At 47.3% G+C, this 15,011-nt stretch overlaps 2 protein-coding genes across 3 annotated transcripts in view; both read right to left on the reverse strand.

Moving 5' to 3' along the window:
- Nucleotides 1-4,581, reverse strand: part of CCDC134 (coiled-coil domain containing 134) — a 21,112-nt gene extending 16,531 nt beyond the window's left edge. The window contains exons 1-4 of one of the 2 annotated variants that reach the window (XM_006150721.3): nt 4,445-4,581; nt 2,728-2,915; nt 1,820-1,941; nt 1,538-1,622 (exon numbers count right to left, since the gene is read on the reverse strand). In XM_006150721.3, the coding sequence (XP_006150783.1) occupies nt 1,538-1,622; nt 1,820-1,941; nt 2,728-2,830 (310 nt within the window). In that variant the 5' untranslated portion in view covers nt 2,831-2,915; nt 4,445-4,581. The remainder of the gene's footprint in view (nt 1-1,537; nt 1,623-1,819; nt 1,942-2,727; nt 2,916-4,444) is intronic. The other variant, XM_027772737.1, reaches the window with a different exon arrangement.
- Nucleotides 4,582-7,472: 2,891 nt separating this feature from the next.
- Nucleotides 7,473-15,011, reverse strand: part of MEI1 (meiotic double-stranded break formation protein 1) — a 96,872-nt gene continuing 89,333 nt past the window's right edge. Inside the window, exons 28-32 of the mRNA XM_006150720.1 lie at nt 11,540-11,621; nt 9,941-10,047; nt 8,936-9,067; nt 8,632-8,744; nt 7,473-7,718 (exon numbers count right to left, since the gene is read on the reverse strand). Coding sequence (XP_006150782.1) covers nt 7,673-7,718; nt 8,632-8,744; nt 8,936-9,067; nt 9,941-10,047; nt 11,540-11,621 — 480 coding nt within the window. The 3' untranslated portion in view covers nt 7,473-7,672. The remainder of the gene's footprint in view (nt 7,719-8,631; nt 8,745-8,935; nt 9,068-9,940; nt 10,048-11,539; nt 11,622-15,011) is intronic.

Raw genomic sequence — 15,011 nt, forward strand, 5'->3', positions numbered from 1 at the left:
AAATATTTGGGACTATTCTTATTTTGTGGCAGAAGAGTTATTTACATAAGTTCAATAATGCTTGTTGCAATGGATCAGAAATTGGAAATACTCATTATTGGACAGGGAATGCCATACCTGAAGATTAATCAGAAAACTATGGAACTAAGTAAGCCAACAGAAGCTCTGAGAAAGATGGCCTGGCACCATAAATAGTTCTGCCTGGCAGAGAGGATTAAAAAGAAGATATGTGAAAGAATTTATAACATAAAGTAACCTGGACTTTTCCAGCCAGCATTGTAATCAGTAGAGATTGCAAAAGAGCAACCACACGAGGGGATTATCTTGAGAAAGACTTTGAAAGAAGAAAAAAGAGACTGGTCTTTGTTAGTAGATGGTTCAAGGGACCAGCAGTTGGCATAGAATACTTGGTAAGGCAGGGCTGAATTGAGGTTTATGTGTGACTAGTGTGCTGGGCATTTGCTTTTCAACAATTTGAGTAGTTGACATGTAAATATTTTCTCAAAAGTATTTAAAACCATACTGTCACTGTTGTTATAGAGTCACAAACAAAATTATAAGAAATATTTTTTTCGAGAGGTTTTTGCTATAGGGCGCATGCGCTCACAGGAAAGACAGAGAGGCAGAAAGCGAGGAATCACCCCGCAAGGGGATGGCCACACCACAATCCCTTCTCCTCCATCCTCCTCTCAGGATCTTGGGCACGTGCACACACACATGCCTGGAGTGAATTTAAGCCACCAGGTCTGGTACTTGAACTGCAGTCGACTACATGGGAGTCCAACGACATAGCCATTATGCCAACTGCTGGTCCCTTGAACATTATCTTTAAAATTCAGTATTCTGAAAAAAAAATTTTTTTTGAAGAGGTTTTCGCTATAGGGCACAGTGTGCTCGCCAGAAAGAGAGAGAGAGGGAAAGCGAGAAATCACCCCCTGGGGGGATGGCCACGGCACAATCCCTTCTCCTCCATTCTCCTCTCGGGATTTTGGGCATGCACGCACACACAAGCGCCCAGCACGAGTTTTAAGCCACCGTGGCCGGGACGCTAACCGTAGTCGACTATGTGGGAGTCCAGTGACATAGCCATTACGCTAACTGCTGTTACCAGCAGAAACTTTTTGATATGTATAGGAAATGTGGAAAAAATGTAAAAATAAATAAATAAATAATGAAGGGGAAAAAAAGAGAGAGAGGGAGAAAACAACACACCTTCTCTACCAGAAGGGTCAGGGAAGTGACCCACTGACCCTTCCTGGAGCAGTAGTGGGTAGAGCCTCCTCCTAGGTTCCCCTGCCCCAAGAACAGGATGGCACAAAACAATACCCTGTGTCAGGGGCACCAAAACTGGCTCCGAAGCCCAGAAATGCTTAGAGAACCACAGACCACATGCCCACCCACCAGAGGGTATCATGTGCAAGGTGCCAGAAGAGTGTACTTCCAGGGAGACAAAAGGAGTGACAAGGACAAGAGTGAAGATGCAACTAGAGAAGGTCAGGGTGGTGAGGAGGAGAGGCTGGGGTCAGGAGGACCATACCATCCTTGAGCTTCTCGTCCTGGGGAAAGGGCCCGTCAGGGAGCACATCAGCAGCAATGAGCACTGCCCGGGAATCCTCCAGCACCTGAGGAAACCCCCCCTGAACTGAGTGGCTTGGCAGAGCCTTCCACAGACAGCCCCACCCCATTTCTTTAAACCACACTGGAATTCTGGGCATGCAGCTTCCCCCTTCATTGAACACCATCCCTTAGGGAACATGTACCTACCCATCAGTGCCAGATCAGACAGGCCTGCTGGAAACTGCCTCCTGCCCACACACACCTTAAAGAGCCCCTTGAGCATGACATCGAGGATCTTGTATTGCTGGTGGACATCGTTCAGCTGTGCCAGGTTCTTCAGTGCCAACAGCTGCTCTCGCCGCTTCACCTCAAACATCTTCTTGTCTGGACACTGTTAAGGGACTGGCACTGAACACCTGCCTGGATAGTCCACAAGACCTGACCCAGAGGGCCCATTTCTGACCAGCAAGTATCTGCCAGGGCTGTAGATGCCTAAGGCTGGGCCTACCCCACCCCTGGGATGGAACAAACTGTCCGAGAAGTGCGTGGACCCTGAAATGTGACCTTCATCCAGACCAGAGGACCTGGCTCCTGCCTTCCTTTCCCTGTGGCCTTCCCACCATCTCTCATAACCATTCACTGTTCCAGAACTTCCACTTCTCTGCTCATACCCCCTCCTCCTCTAGGAGTTTTTATTCTTTTAAGACCTGGCTCAAAATCTACAGCAGTGTTTCTCCCTAGCCCTCCTATGCCCCTCAGAGCATTGACCACAGAGGACAATGGGTATTTGTTCTGGTCACTTATCCCCCAGGCCTATGGATGTCTCCAAACCAGGGGCTGGTTCTGATTCACCTTTGTGTCCCCAAGGCCTGGCCTGGTCAAGATGAGCCAAGAGTCCAGTTTCTGAGTCTCTGCTCAGGGTCTTGCTCCCAAGGTGCTGGGCACATAAATATTATTCCTCACTGAGCCTTCAACACTGAGAAATGTGCCTTGCCCTCTCCATTTAACACATGGGGAAACTGAGGTTCAGAAGGGAATTAACTTGCGCAGGGTCTGGCTAGAGCATCCTTCCTTTTCTCCCCATCCTTGCTGGCCTGCTTCATCCTTGGAATCTCCCAACAGAGACCTCAGAGACAGTTCATTAAGCCCACCCCCAATCCTGACGGATACATATCTGTATGCTTGGGTCCAGGGAGGTCCTCGTGGTGCCTGTGGCTTCTGCCCCGGACAGTAGCAGGACCAAGAGAAAAGCCAGGAACTGAAGAAGGTCCATATCCAAGACCCTTGAGCCAGAGGAATAACCCAAAGAAAGGGAATGAGTCCCTTCCTCCGGGTCTCCTCCTTAAAGTTGATATTACCTAAAATAGAGAATGGAGGTGAACCGTGACTTTCCTGGGCATGGTATAGCCTCTAATGGTCAAGAGTCCAGCTTTGGGAAGCCCCTGACCCCAGTCCCTACACTGGGACCCATGACCAGCAGGTACACAATAAAGGCCTTCCATGGTAGGAGGAGGAAGACAAATGTTAACAACAAAGGGATCCTTAGAGCATAGCGGTCAGTGTCGAACTCTGGGCCGGAACCCTGTCCCTCCTCCTGCCATAGAACCTTGGGCAAATTGCTCAGCCCCTCTGAAACTGCTAAGGATAAGGGGTCACCTTCCCCCTGCATAGAGGGAGGCCGGCACCTGGGGAAGGTGGGACTGTTCCACAGCATTTCTTTTGAACCCCTTATTCTGGCCTCCCAGGAAGAACAGGGAGGCCTAGGCAGCCAGAGGGGATGTGAAATTCCCAAGGTTCCCCTCCTTCCCTGACTTCTGTCATTGAAAGGAAGAGAGATAAGAGGTGGGAAAGGAAGCTGGGCAATCTTGGGGTAAGAGGGCTGCTACTCACTCACTTTGGAGCTACAGGTACCAGCTGCAACACATCTGTCTACTTGGGCAATATTTCACAATTATTTATCGAGTACTTAGCATGTCTGAAGCACTGTTCTAGAAGTGGGACTATGGCAACAAATAAGACAAAAATCCCTGGACTCATGGTATATATGTCCCTGGCTGGGATGAGAAATAATCAATAAACTTGTCTGACAAGCACAGACAATAAGGAGGTGGTCAGGGTAATATTAAATAAAGTGGCCAAGGGTGGCCTCACACTCAGCTGGCCACACAAGTTTACCAATGAGGAAATCAAGAAAAGTGCACCAAGTGCCCAAAGTTACACAACTACGGTTGACACTAAGTCTGGTGCTGTCTCCTGACAACAGAGCATGGTCTACCCAAGATCACCGCTGGCCACTGACCTTCCAGGACACCTGTCCCAGAGGAAAGATGTTACAGACAGTGGGAACCCGCAGAGGTCGTCCAGAGGGACCCCGCCCCCACGCAGCTGGACGACCGAAGCCTTGAGAAGTAGCCCAAGTCCCTCAAGAATCCCCACCTTCCACTCTCACGTTCCAGACTCAAGGGAACCAGAACTTCGTTACAACAAAATGTGAGGGACACAGGGGAGTCTCATAGAGCGGGCAATGGCTGAAGCAGAGAAAGAAAGCCGAAAATGCAGACTGCGGGAAGGATGGGGATACAGATCCGCTTTCTGTACTGTTACTACCACTTTTTCGGCCGCTCAATCCCGCTCCGGCACTGTGCGTCCCAGAGCTCTTCCTAGGTGGGCGTGCGGCTCTGAATCCACTTGGCAGAGGTGACGAGGTAGTGGCGGGCGAGCTGTTGCCCCCGAGTCTTCGGGGCTCCGGAAGGAGGCAGCGAGTCCTCCCAAGGAGAGGCGTCCGGGCCACGAAACCCCCTCCACTAGCTCTGCAGCAGTTTGGGGCCGTCGGTCCCCGAATCTCCCTCCCTGGATCCTGTCCGCTCGCTCCCCCGCCACCACCTACCAGGTTGGGCAACGCGGCAAGAGGGGGACGGACCGTCTCTCGGCGAGCAACCCAACTCAAGGATCCACCAGGATAGCAGCAAGGAACCGAACTCCGAGCACCGGGCGAGCAGCACCTCAGGGACCGCCGAACGCCGCCCCGCCCACCGCGGCGCTTCAGGCCAATGAGCGCGGGCCGCGACCGCCGCGCTCCGCTGACCTCACTTCCGGCCCCGCCCGCCGGGCTCCTGAGCCACTCCGGCGCGCTGTCAGCCAAGGTCGGCTTGGAGAAAATAAAGGCGACTGTTGCGGGGCACGCCGGCCAACTGGGCCCTAACCCTGCCAGCCGGCGGCCTTCCACGTGCCCTCCCCGAAGCCGTTTCGTCACCTCTGACCGTGCTTTTTAAACTTCGGTCTGCAAGCTCAGCTGACTTCATTGCGAATAGCAATTTTATTTTGTTATTTAAATAAAGGAATTAGCAGAGCCCCCAGTGCGGAGTTCGGGCATCCCCTGCTAGGCTCTTGGGTCGACCAAGTTCGTCCGGGGCTTCCCGTGGATTAGCTAGGACGGAGTTTAGCCCCGGGTTTGCGCACAGCTGGCCAGCCCACCCGAGGAGGAAGGCTGGTGTGGCCAGTCACTGCACCCGGCCTTTGCCAGGCGGGAAGCGAACCAGAGGCCCAGGCCGGGGACAGGCGCCTGCAGAGCGGTGGCGCACTGAGGGCATGCCAGCCGCCGCGGGGAGTCAGACTGAGAGCTCTCCTGCACGAGTGGAAGGAACGGAGGGGGCCTGTATTAGCCAGGGCAGGGCTGAGGCTGGGCAGTTTCGCGCAGCTAGGAAGGCTGAGAAGAGCCTGACCTTCCTTGCCTGGGTGAATTCACTCTCTCCACCTCCACAGTAAGGTGGGGCCGCCAGGTGGCCTGCCTCCCAAAGCACTAGCATCACGGCTGCCCAACCGCTTGGCCTTTTACCCAAGGGTGGCCTGGCTTGCGTTCTTTGGGTACAACTGAGGCACCCAGCTGGAGCTCCTCAGGAGTCGTTATCAGAACAAATCCTGTTCCTTCTCTCCTTGTGAAGGCCATCCATCCCTTGGTGAAACAATCCAACTGGCAGAGAACCAGCTTCAGGGAGACAAGATGATTTCAGAGGGAAATGTTTTTGGAGAGCTTAGGCAGGTTGGAGAGTATAGAATGGAGGAGAAGGGATTGCAACTGTGGCCATCCTTCCTGCAATGGGGATTGGGGGGTGCGCCCACCCCCACCCCCACCCCGTGAGTTCATGCACCCTATAGCAAAAACTTAAAAAATAAAAAAATCTTTATTGCCGAAATGTTAACAATCATCTGAGCCTTCTGTAAGACCTCTTTTTGCTGGTGGAGGGTCTTGCCTCTGTAGTGACAGCTGCTAAAAAAGGTAAACTGAGGCAGAATATGTAAAGCAAAAGGAGTTTATTTGGGCATAAACTTGAGAACTGCAGCTAGCATGCAGCTCGGAATATATTCCACATAGCTCCAAATGTGCTCACTGAGGCCTTAAAATCCTTGGACAGGTAAAAACTAGAAGTAAGGGGGTCAGGGACTATAGCAGTTGTTTGGGGACAATTATCCTTGGCTACTAGGATCAGTAATAAGGGTGGCATCAGTTTAAAGTTGAACAGGCAGTCTCTGGGCAGATACCCTTGTAGAAGTCCTTGTGTCAGATTGCAATGGTCTTCATTCAATGTTGCTGTTCTGGCAGAGTTATTTAAATATCAGTTCTTGTTTGTTTTTAAACCCTTTTTTATTATTTTATTTAATTTTTGTTTATTCATTCATTTATTTTAATTTGACCAGAGAGAGACACACAGAGAGAAAGAGAGAGGGAAAGTGAGAAAGCAAGCCATGAGGTCCCAGACCTAACCGTGGTCAACCATGTGGGAGAGCCCAGCACCTTAACTACCACGCCACCTGCTGGTCCCGATATCAGTTCTTATCATGCATACTAGTGTGAAAAAACCCTCTTCCATGGCCTTTCTGGCTTGGTTTAGTCAGAGTTGGCACAAGTGACTCCATTTCTATTTTGAAATCTTTCACAGTAATGGTTGTTGAAGGTCAGAGTGGTTGTGGCAATTTCTTGAGACAATGAGTTTGCCACATTAATTGACTCTTCCTTTCAGGAAAGATTTCCCTGTAACACGCAATGCTATAAGATAGTATTTTACCCTTACTAGAACTTCTTTCAAAACTGGCATCAATCCTTTCAAACCATGCCACTTCTTTATCAACTAAATTTATGTAATAACCTTTTAAAAATATTACCTATTTCTTTCATGAGAGAAAAAAAGAAAGTACACTTGATGGGGTCTTGCCACACACACTGAGATCCCCCAGACTTCCAGGGATCCAGGAACATAGGTGTGCACAGCATGCTCAGGTTGACATAGTATCCAAACCTGGAGCCTTTCCATGTGGCTTTAGCATCATGCAGTGGCACCCTACAGCCTGTGCCACCACAACTAGGCCGAGTTTATGTAACATTCTAAATCCTTTGCTGGAGCAGTCAGAACACAAATGGCATGTATCAATTGCATTGATTATCTTATATAGGTGCAGTTCATGGCATCTCAAAACAATTACAATGGTAACTTCAAAGATCACTTAATCACCAGGCTGGCACTGGGGCCTATTGGTTAAGGGAACCAGATCTCACATGGTAGACTGTGGTTTGAATCCTGGCTCTGGCAGTTGAAAAACACCCTGGAAACATGTGCATGTGTGACTAAAATCCCAATAGAATGGAGAAATGGAAGAAAAGGGATTGTAACATGGCCACAACTCATTGGAGGGTGCTTTCTCCCTCTCCCTCTCTTACTTTCTGTCTCTGACTCTTTCTCTGTCAAGCACACATGCCCTCTGGCCATTAAAAAAAAATCACTAATCACAGATCACCATAACAGGTATAATAAGTCTGAAATACTGCAAGAATTAGCAAAATGTGACACACAGACACAAAGTGAGCACATGCTGTTGGAAAAATGATGCTAATAGATTTGCTTAAAGATTGGTGCCACAAACCTTTAATTTGTAGAACAAAACAAAAACAAAAACCACAATATCTGTGAGGAGCAATAAATCAAAGCATATAAAACATGGGATAACTATAAATGGCTATGGAGGAATAACTGCAATTGTCATCCATTTCCCCAGTAATCATGCCCTGACTTTGTTTTCAGGTCTTGGTCCTCTCCATTTCTGGGCCTTCAAGCCCTGAAGGTCAGTCTCTGATGTGGGACAGGGAGATAGCCACTCCTCCCAAGCAGCTGGTGGCAGAAGATGAAAGGAGAACAGCAGAGAGGTGTTCTATTCTAGAGCCCACAAAGGGCACAAGTTATCAGTCAAGGGCAGAGGTGCTCCTAAGAATAGCGGGAGAGATTCTAAAATTGAGACCTGAACACCTGGGCCAGGTAGTTGCTACACAACAGGTAACTGTTCCAAGGGAGAAGAGCCAGGGAGGCAGCTGGTGGGGTGGAGAGAAGGCATGCTACCCCTCATGCCCACCTCTAGATCACAGTGTCTTGGGGCACCACAACAACTTCCCAGAGGGCCCCTGACCACTGTCACAGACCCAGACTTTTTCAGGCACATGCTACCCTCCAAGTACCCTGCACCCACCCCTGAGGAAAGGAAGAAAGCACTTATAACTGGCCTTAGGCAAATTTCTCCAAAGCTCTTGAGGAAGGACTAGCTTCTTCCTGAGTCAGTGATGTGGCTTTGAAGACAGGCATATCTAGAGTTAAATCCTGATGCTATCACTAGCTGTGTGACCCTGGGTATGACATTTAATCCCTCTGGTCCAAGGTCCCTTATCTAGGAAAGGAGGTAGGAATAATAACAAATGTAACACAGCACTGACACTGTTCCAGGCGGTATTTTCAGTGCTGTCCACGCACCAGTTCGTTAAGTCCTTGCAACAGCCCTAGGAGGTAGGTACTATCACTGCCTTAGTTCCTGGCTGCTGAGGATTAACTACAGCCTAAAGTGCTTGGCCCTCTAGGGAGCTTAATAAACAGAGCAAGTCAGTTGCTAACATGGTTACTATTCTCACTGACCCCTGTATGCTTTAGAGAATAGGGTTGTAAACAGTGTCTTTTTGTCCTGAAGCAAGGTGCCACAGACTGCCATGGCCTGGAAAACCTTGCCCAGGCCAAGGCTCCTAAATACAAGAAAGGATACAGCATGTCCTGCAGGGGCTGCTGGGCCAGGGAGGCACCAGGGGCAAGGCTTTCTAAAGAAGTCTGCAGCATCTGGGCCATGTTGTGATCCGCCAGGAGGCCCCTCCTCTGGACCTGAGGGGAGAAGAGGATGGAGAAGAAAGGCCGTCTTAGTCCCCACTCCACACAGGCGCTCTCCAACTACCTCAATCCCTGCACTCTGACCTCTTGTTGACTGCTATGGCCAGAGTTCCCACCCTCCACAGAGAAGACAGCTTTGAGAGTCTAGCCTCACAGTGGCTGCATGATACCCCCTTCTCACCCACCTGCAGGAAGAAGCCACGCAGAGCCTGGAGTGTGGTCTTGGGTAGAGCAGACAGGTCAGCCAAGGCCGCACCTTGAAGAACATGACCCATTTCTTCTTGAGAGAGGATGCTGCTGCCTTGGTATCGCACAAACTGCCCCAGGGAGAGAAACCCAAATGTCCAAGATGGGGCATCTCCTTCATTTGTAGACACCTCTTGTGTCCCTATTGTGCTCAGCACTGGACTGGGGACTCAGCTTAGAAGCCCACAGGACCCTGCCTTCAAGGAGCTCAGAGTTGGTGACTGGGATTGGGGTTGTGACATGGGGGAATAGAATAAATGAGGCAGACACTGGGCCCTACCGACCCCTTTCCTCTGGCGCCCTCTTCCCACTGTCTCGCACTGCACACACATGGCCAGGATGAACTAAAGCACCGCCCTGTGCTCTTCTCTTCTACTTGCTGTTCTCCCCTGACTATCTGGAATCCCTTCCCTGCCCTCTGCTTTAGATAAAGTGTTACCTTCACTGTTGAGAAGCAATGACTCGTTTCCTGTGCTTCCACACCAACCACTACTTTATTTGTTGATTGACTGACTTCACTGTCCTTCATAGGCTTGCTGCTTTGTTATTCAGTGGCACTTACCATGTGCCAGGCACTTAGCACCTCCTCTAGCTGACCACTCATAATGTCACAGCAACTACCAGTAAACTTGTCTATCTTCTCTAGACTGAGGGACCCTTAAAAGCAGAGTATTTGACTCATTGATACCTAGCAGACCTGGGAGGTAGCAAGCAGGCCCTGGTCAATATTCCCTGAGAGAAATAAGAAAAAGGGTCTCAGGGTTTCCTGGGATGAGAAGATGTGGGCATTCAGAGGAATTCTCTGAACAGTACTCTCACAAGGTGAAGGCCCACCCAGTCCCTCTGTCTTCTTTGGGGATTATAGTTACTCAAAGAACCTTTGGCCTTTTCAGATCACTTAGCACATGACATTCTTCACACCACAAGACCGTCCTTTCACTTACCAGGGTCATGAGCCTCAAGATCTCGGGCCTAAGGAAGGAATTCTCTCCCGCATCCAGCAGAGTAAACAGCAAAAACCGATTCCAGGGCTGTGAGGCCACATGGAGCGCTGCAGGAAACACCATGCACCCTAGGTTATAATTGTTTTTCCAAAGGCCTTGAGACATCGCTGAAGAGGATTTTCTCCTATTGGTTCAAAAAGGTGCTGCTCAGGGCATGTACATATGCCCAGGACCTGGGGATGGCTGAGGCCGGGTGGATTGGGGTGTCAAGACCCTGTTGGAAGTATTGTTTATCTCTCCCATGAAATAAATAAACTTTCCCCTCCTTTTTCGTTCTTTCTTTTTTCCTTTTCTTTCTTTCTTTCTTTCTTTCTTTCTTTCTTTCTTTTTTTTTTTTTTTTAAGGGAAGCTGCTCAAATAGAGGCAGGGCATTGTACATGCTGATCCCTGGAGGTTTCTTTCTTCCAGGACCTCTATCTACCTGTGCTGGCTGGCTTAGTGAGACTGTATATCCCATGACTGTGGGAGGCAGGCAAAAGGAAGGGCTGTTCTGCTAAAGCACCTGTGACCTTGGTTGGGCATGTCACTTGACCTCTCTGAAACTCAGTGACCTCATCTATATAATGGGCAAGACAGAGCCATTGCAATGTCATTAAAATAATTAAAATGAGTATGAATCACACCACAAGAGATGGAAGCCTGAGGCAGAAAGGTGCCTGGGGCTAGCTTCCTCCCATTTACCCTACAGGAACAACAGAGAATGGGGAGGGTTTCTACCAACATCCGGGCTCCGGGCATGTAGGTAGTCAAGCAAGGCTTCCAGGCAGCCAACACAGGCCTGAGACAACAGAGGATCCTTCTGCAAAAACAAAAACAAAACAAAGAAAAGAAGTTCAGTTTAGGTTTGGCTTCCAGAGGGTTTTTATGCCAACCAAGAGAAAACATTTAATTTGGGGTTATTTGAATTTCAGAATTGTAGGTTTAGTACTGTGGCTCTGTAGATAATCAAGAAATGTTTGGTGGTCTCATTTCTCACCCGCATATAGAGTATAGTGCTTATACGGGTGACTTTACCTACATTTGGGAAAGTATTTTGTTTCAGAAAAAGAGATGGACTCTGGGTTCCACTAAGACAGTCTGACTATATAGCTCCTAGAAGTGCCTCAAAATTTATCTAAGTCAGTGAGTTTCAATCTTTTCTTTCTTTTTTTTTTTTTTTCTGGAGAGGTTTTTGCTATAGGGCGCATGTGCTCGCCAGAAAGACAGAGACAGAGAGACAGAAAGTGAGAAATCACCCCCCCCCAGGGAGAATAGCCACGCCGCAATCCCTTCTTCTCCATTCTCCTCTCAGGATCTTGGGCATGCACGCACATGCGTCTTGTAGGAGTTTAAGCCACTGGGTCTGGGATTTGAACCGTGGTCAACTACATGGGAGTCCAGCAACATAGGGCAAGACAGAGCCATTGCAATGTCATTAAAATAATTAAAATGAGTATGAATCACACCACAAGAGATGGAAGCCTGAGGCAGAAAGGTGCCTGGGGCTAGCTTCCTCCCATTTACCCTACAGGAACAACAGAGAATGGGGAGGGTTTCTACCAACATCCGGGCTCCGGGCATGTAGGTAGTCAAGCAAGGCTTCCAGGCAGCCAACACAGGCCTGAGACAACAGAGGATCCTTCTGCAAAAACAAAAACAAAACAAAGAAAAGAAGTTCAGTTTAGGTTTGGCTTCCAGAGGGTTTTTATGCCAACCAAGAGAAAACATTTAATTTGGGGTTATTTGAATTTCAGAATTGTAGGTTTAGTACTGTGGCTCTGTAGATAATCAAGAAATGTTTGGTGGTCTCATTTCTCACCCGCATATAGAGTATAGTGCTTATACGGGTGACTTTACCTACATTTGGGAAAGTATTTTGTTTCAGAAAAAGAGATGGACTCTGGGTTCCACTAAGACAGTCTGACTATATAGCTCCTAGAAGTGCCTCAAAATTTATCTAAGTCAGTGAGTTTCAATCTTTTCTTTCTTTTTTTTTTTTTTTCTGGAGAGGTTTTTGCTATAGGGCGCATGTGCTCGCCAGAAAGACAGAGACAGAGAGACAGAAAGTGAGAAATCACCCCCCCCCAGGGAGAATAGCCACGCCGCAATCCCTTCTTCTCCATTCTCCTCTCAGGATCTTGGGCATGCACGCACATGCGTCTTGTAGGAGTTTAAGCCACTGGGTCTGGGATTTGAACCGTGGTCAACTACATGGGAGTCCAGCAACATAGCCATTACGCTAACTGCTGGTCCCCTGAGTTTCAATCCTTTCTAAAAGCAGAAAAATCTTTTATCAACCAAAATCTTAATGCTCTGATAAGCACATAAGATTTCATTATAATTAATCATCAGGGAAATATACATTAAAACTACCATGAGATATCATTACACATGAACTAAAAGCTAAAATTCAAGACTGACAATGCTAATTATTGATGAGAATGTGGAGCAATCGGAACTCTCATATATTGCTGATGGGAAAGTAAAATGGTGCAGTCACTTTGGAAACCAACTTGAAAGTTTCTTATAAAGGTAAATACATTCTTGTGCATTCTTGTTAAACTATACACTATAGGGGTTGTTAGAACTTTAAGATGGCCCATGATCTCTGGTCCCCAATTTTTTAAAGAATTATTTATTTAATTTTTAAAATTACATTATTTTAAAATTTGCTACAGGGCACACACTATCACCAGAGAGAGAAAGACGGAAAGTGAGAAAGCAGGCCACCAGGTCCAGGACTTGAACCAAAGTTGGCCATGTGTGTGTCTGGCACCTTAATCACCATACCACCTCCTCATCCATCTGTTTCCAAATGTTACCCTTGTGATTACATAAAATTATATGGAAAAAGGAGATTTTTTGGATGGCCCCAGTCCAATCACATGAGCCCTTTAGAAGCAGAGTTTTCTCTGGCTTCTGATAATAAAACGAGAGATATTCAAAATATGAGAAGGACTCAGTGATCCATTCCTGGGGGACTGTTCCCATAAGCCCATATTTCTTAATTTTGAAAGACCTCTTTTATTCTCCAGATATAGGAAAATGAGGATTAGTGAGGAGTTGCTAAACTCCTTCAGAGTTAGTCTGGGAAGCTGCTGTGATGGGAGTCTCTGTGACTCTAGCCAGTACATCTTCCATTGTGTTGCAGTAGGTCACCCTAGACTACTGAAGATTCTGCACTCTGACCAGCACTCAATCAGTGATGCTCCCAGACTATTCTGGCCCAGAGGGACCAGGATCCAGAGCCCAAGTCGAGGCCTCATTGTCATTTTTCTCCCATGATACCATTTAGGAAAAACAAACAAACAAATAAAAAACAGTTTTATTGAGATATAATTGACAAACCATTATCATCTTCTTTTTTTAATTGCTAGAGGGTGTGTGCACTTACCAGAGAGAGAGAGAAAGAGATAGGAAGAGAGGGAGAAGGAGAAAGCACACCTCAAGGGTACATGGTCATACTACAATTTCTTCTCCTCCATTTATTCATTCTGTTGGGATTTTTGAACACACACGTACATGTACCCTGCATAGTTTTCAAGCTATTGAGGCCAGGATTTGAATCATAGTCAGCCATGTGGGATCCAACTTCCTATAACCACCAGGCTATGGAGCAGTGCCCCATAATATTTTAAATTAAAAAATTTATTTACTATATATTTTTAAATTTTTAGGGTAGGGAAAAATTTTTAAAAATAATTATTTGTTATATTTTTAAAAGAACTATCGATTTTAACTTTATTTATTCATTTATTTTATTTTAATTTGACTACAGAAAGATACACAGAGAGAGAGAGAGAGAGGAACAGTGAGAAAGCAAGCCACTAGGTCTGGGAGCCACTAGGTCTGGGACTCAAAACATGGTCGGCCATGTGAGAATGTCCAGCGCCTTAACCACCATGCCACCTGCTGGTCCAATAATTATTTATTTTTTAATTCCATTTGTTTTTATCTCCTTTTTTTTTTTTTTTTTTTGCGTTTCCTTTCCCTGTTTTGTTTTGAAACCTAAGTAAGCAGTTTCCGCAGGGAGGCCGCCACTGCTGCTGCCTTGGCTGCCACCCCTCCTGGAGGACAACGCCCCACGGATCCAACGCCGCAGACGGGGGCAGGAGAGGGACCCTCACACTGGAGCGCTGGACGCTGGTGGTGGGGGCGGGTGCTGAGACGGTGCTGGATTGGCCCTTCTGACAGTGGTGGAGTTTTTATAATTTTTTAATTTGACCAGAGACAGAAAGAGAGGGAAAGTGAGAAAGCAAGCTGCGATGTCTAGGACTTGAACCGCAGTCCACCAGGTGGAATTCAGCACCTCTAACCACCACACCACCTGCTGGCCCCCTTTACTATTATAATTATTTGAAAATTTGCAGTAGGGCACATGTGCCCATCAGAGAGATAAACAGAACTGCAGGCGGCCATGTGGGAATTGAGCACCCCAACCACCATGCCACCTGTTGGCCCCAATATTCATCCATTTAAAGGTACAATTCAATATTTTAAATTATATTCACAAATTGTACAGCTATATAATTCCAGAATGTTTTCCTTATTCCTAAAGAAACTCCATACTAATCAGTAGTCACTCTTTTTCTTCTTTATTCACGAAAGAGCATATATGTACATGCACAGAGAGAAAGAGAGAAAGAGAAAGAGAAGCACCCTCAACAGGGCCTGGCCTTGCTGTGATGTGATCCCCTACCTCCCATCAGATCTTGTGCACTTGAATGTACACCTGCCATGTTTCAGGCTTAACTGGCTGTGGATTCGAACCATGGTCACCATGAGAAATCTGGCTTTTCTCTCTCTCTCTTTCTTTTTTACTTTTGCTGTAGAGTGTGTGCACTAGCTAGAGAGAGACAGAGACTGAGAGAGAGAGAGAGAAAGTGAGAAATCAACCTGAGGAGGAATGGCCACACTGCAATCCCTTCTCCATTCTCCTCTAGGGATTTTTGGCATGTATGCGCATGTGCCCAGCATGATTTTCTTTCTTTCTTTTTTCTTTTTTTAATTGCAGTCTGAAAACAGCCATTGT

Source organism: Tupaia chinensis, unplaced genomic scaffold (assembly GCF_000334495.1).
Source record: "Tupaia chinensis unplaced genomic scaffold, TupChi_1.0 Scaffold000294_5, whole genome shotgun sequence".
Taxonomy (NCBI): domain Eukaryota; kingdom Metazoa; phylum Chordata; class Mammalia; order Scandentia; family Tupaiidae; genus Tupaia; species Tupaia belangeri.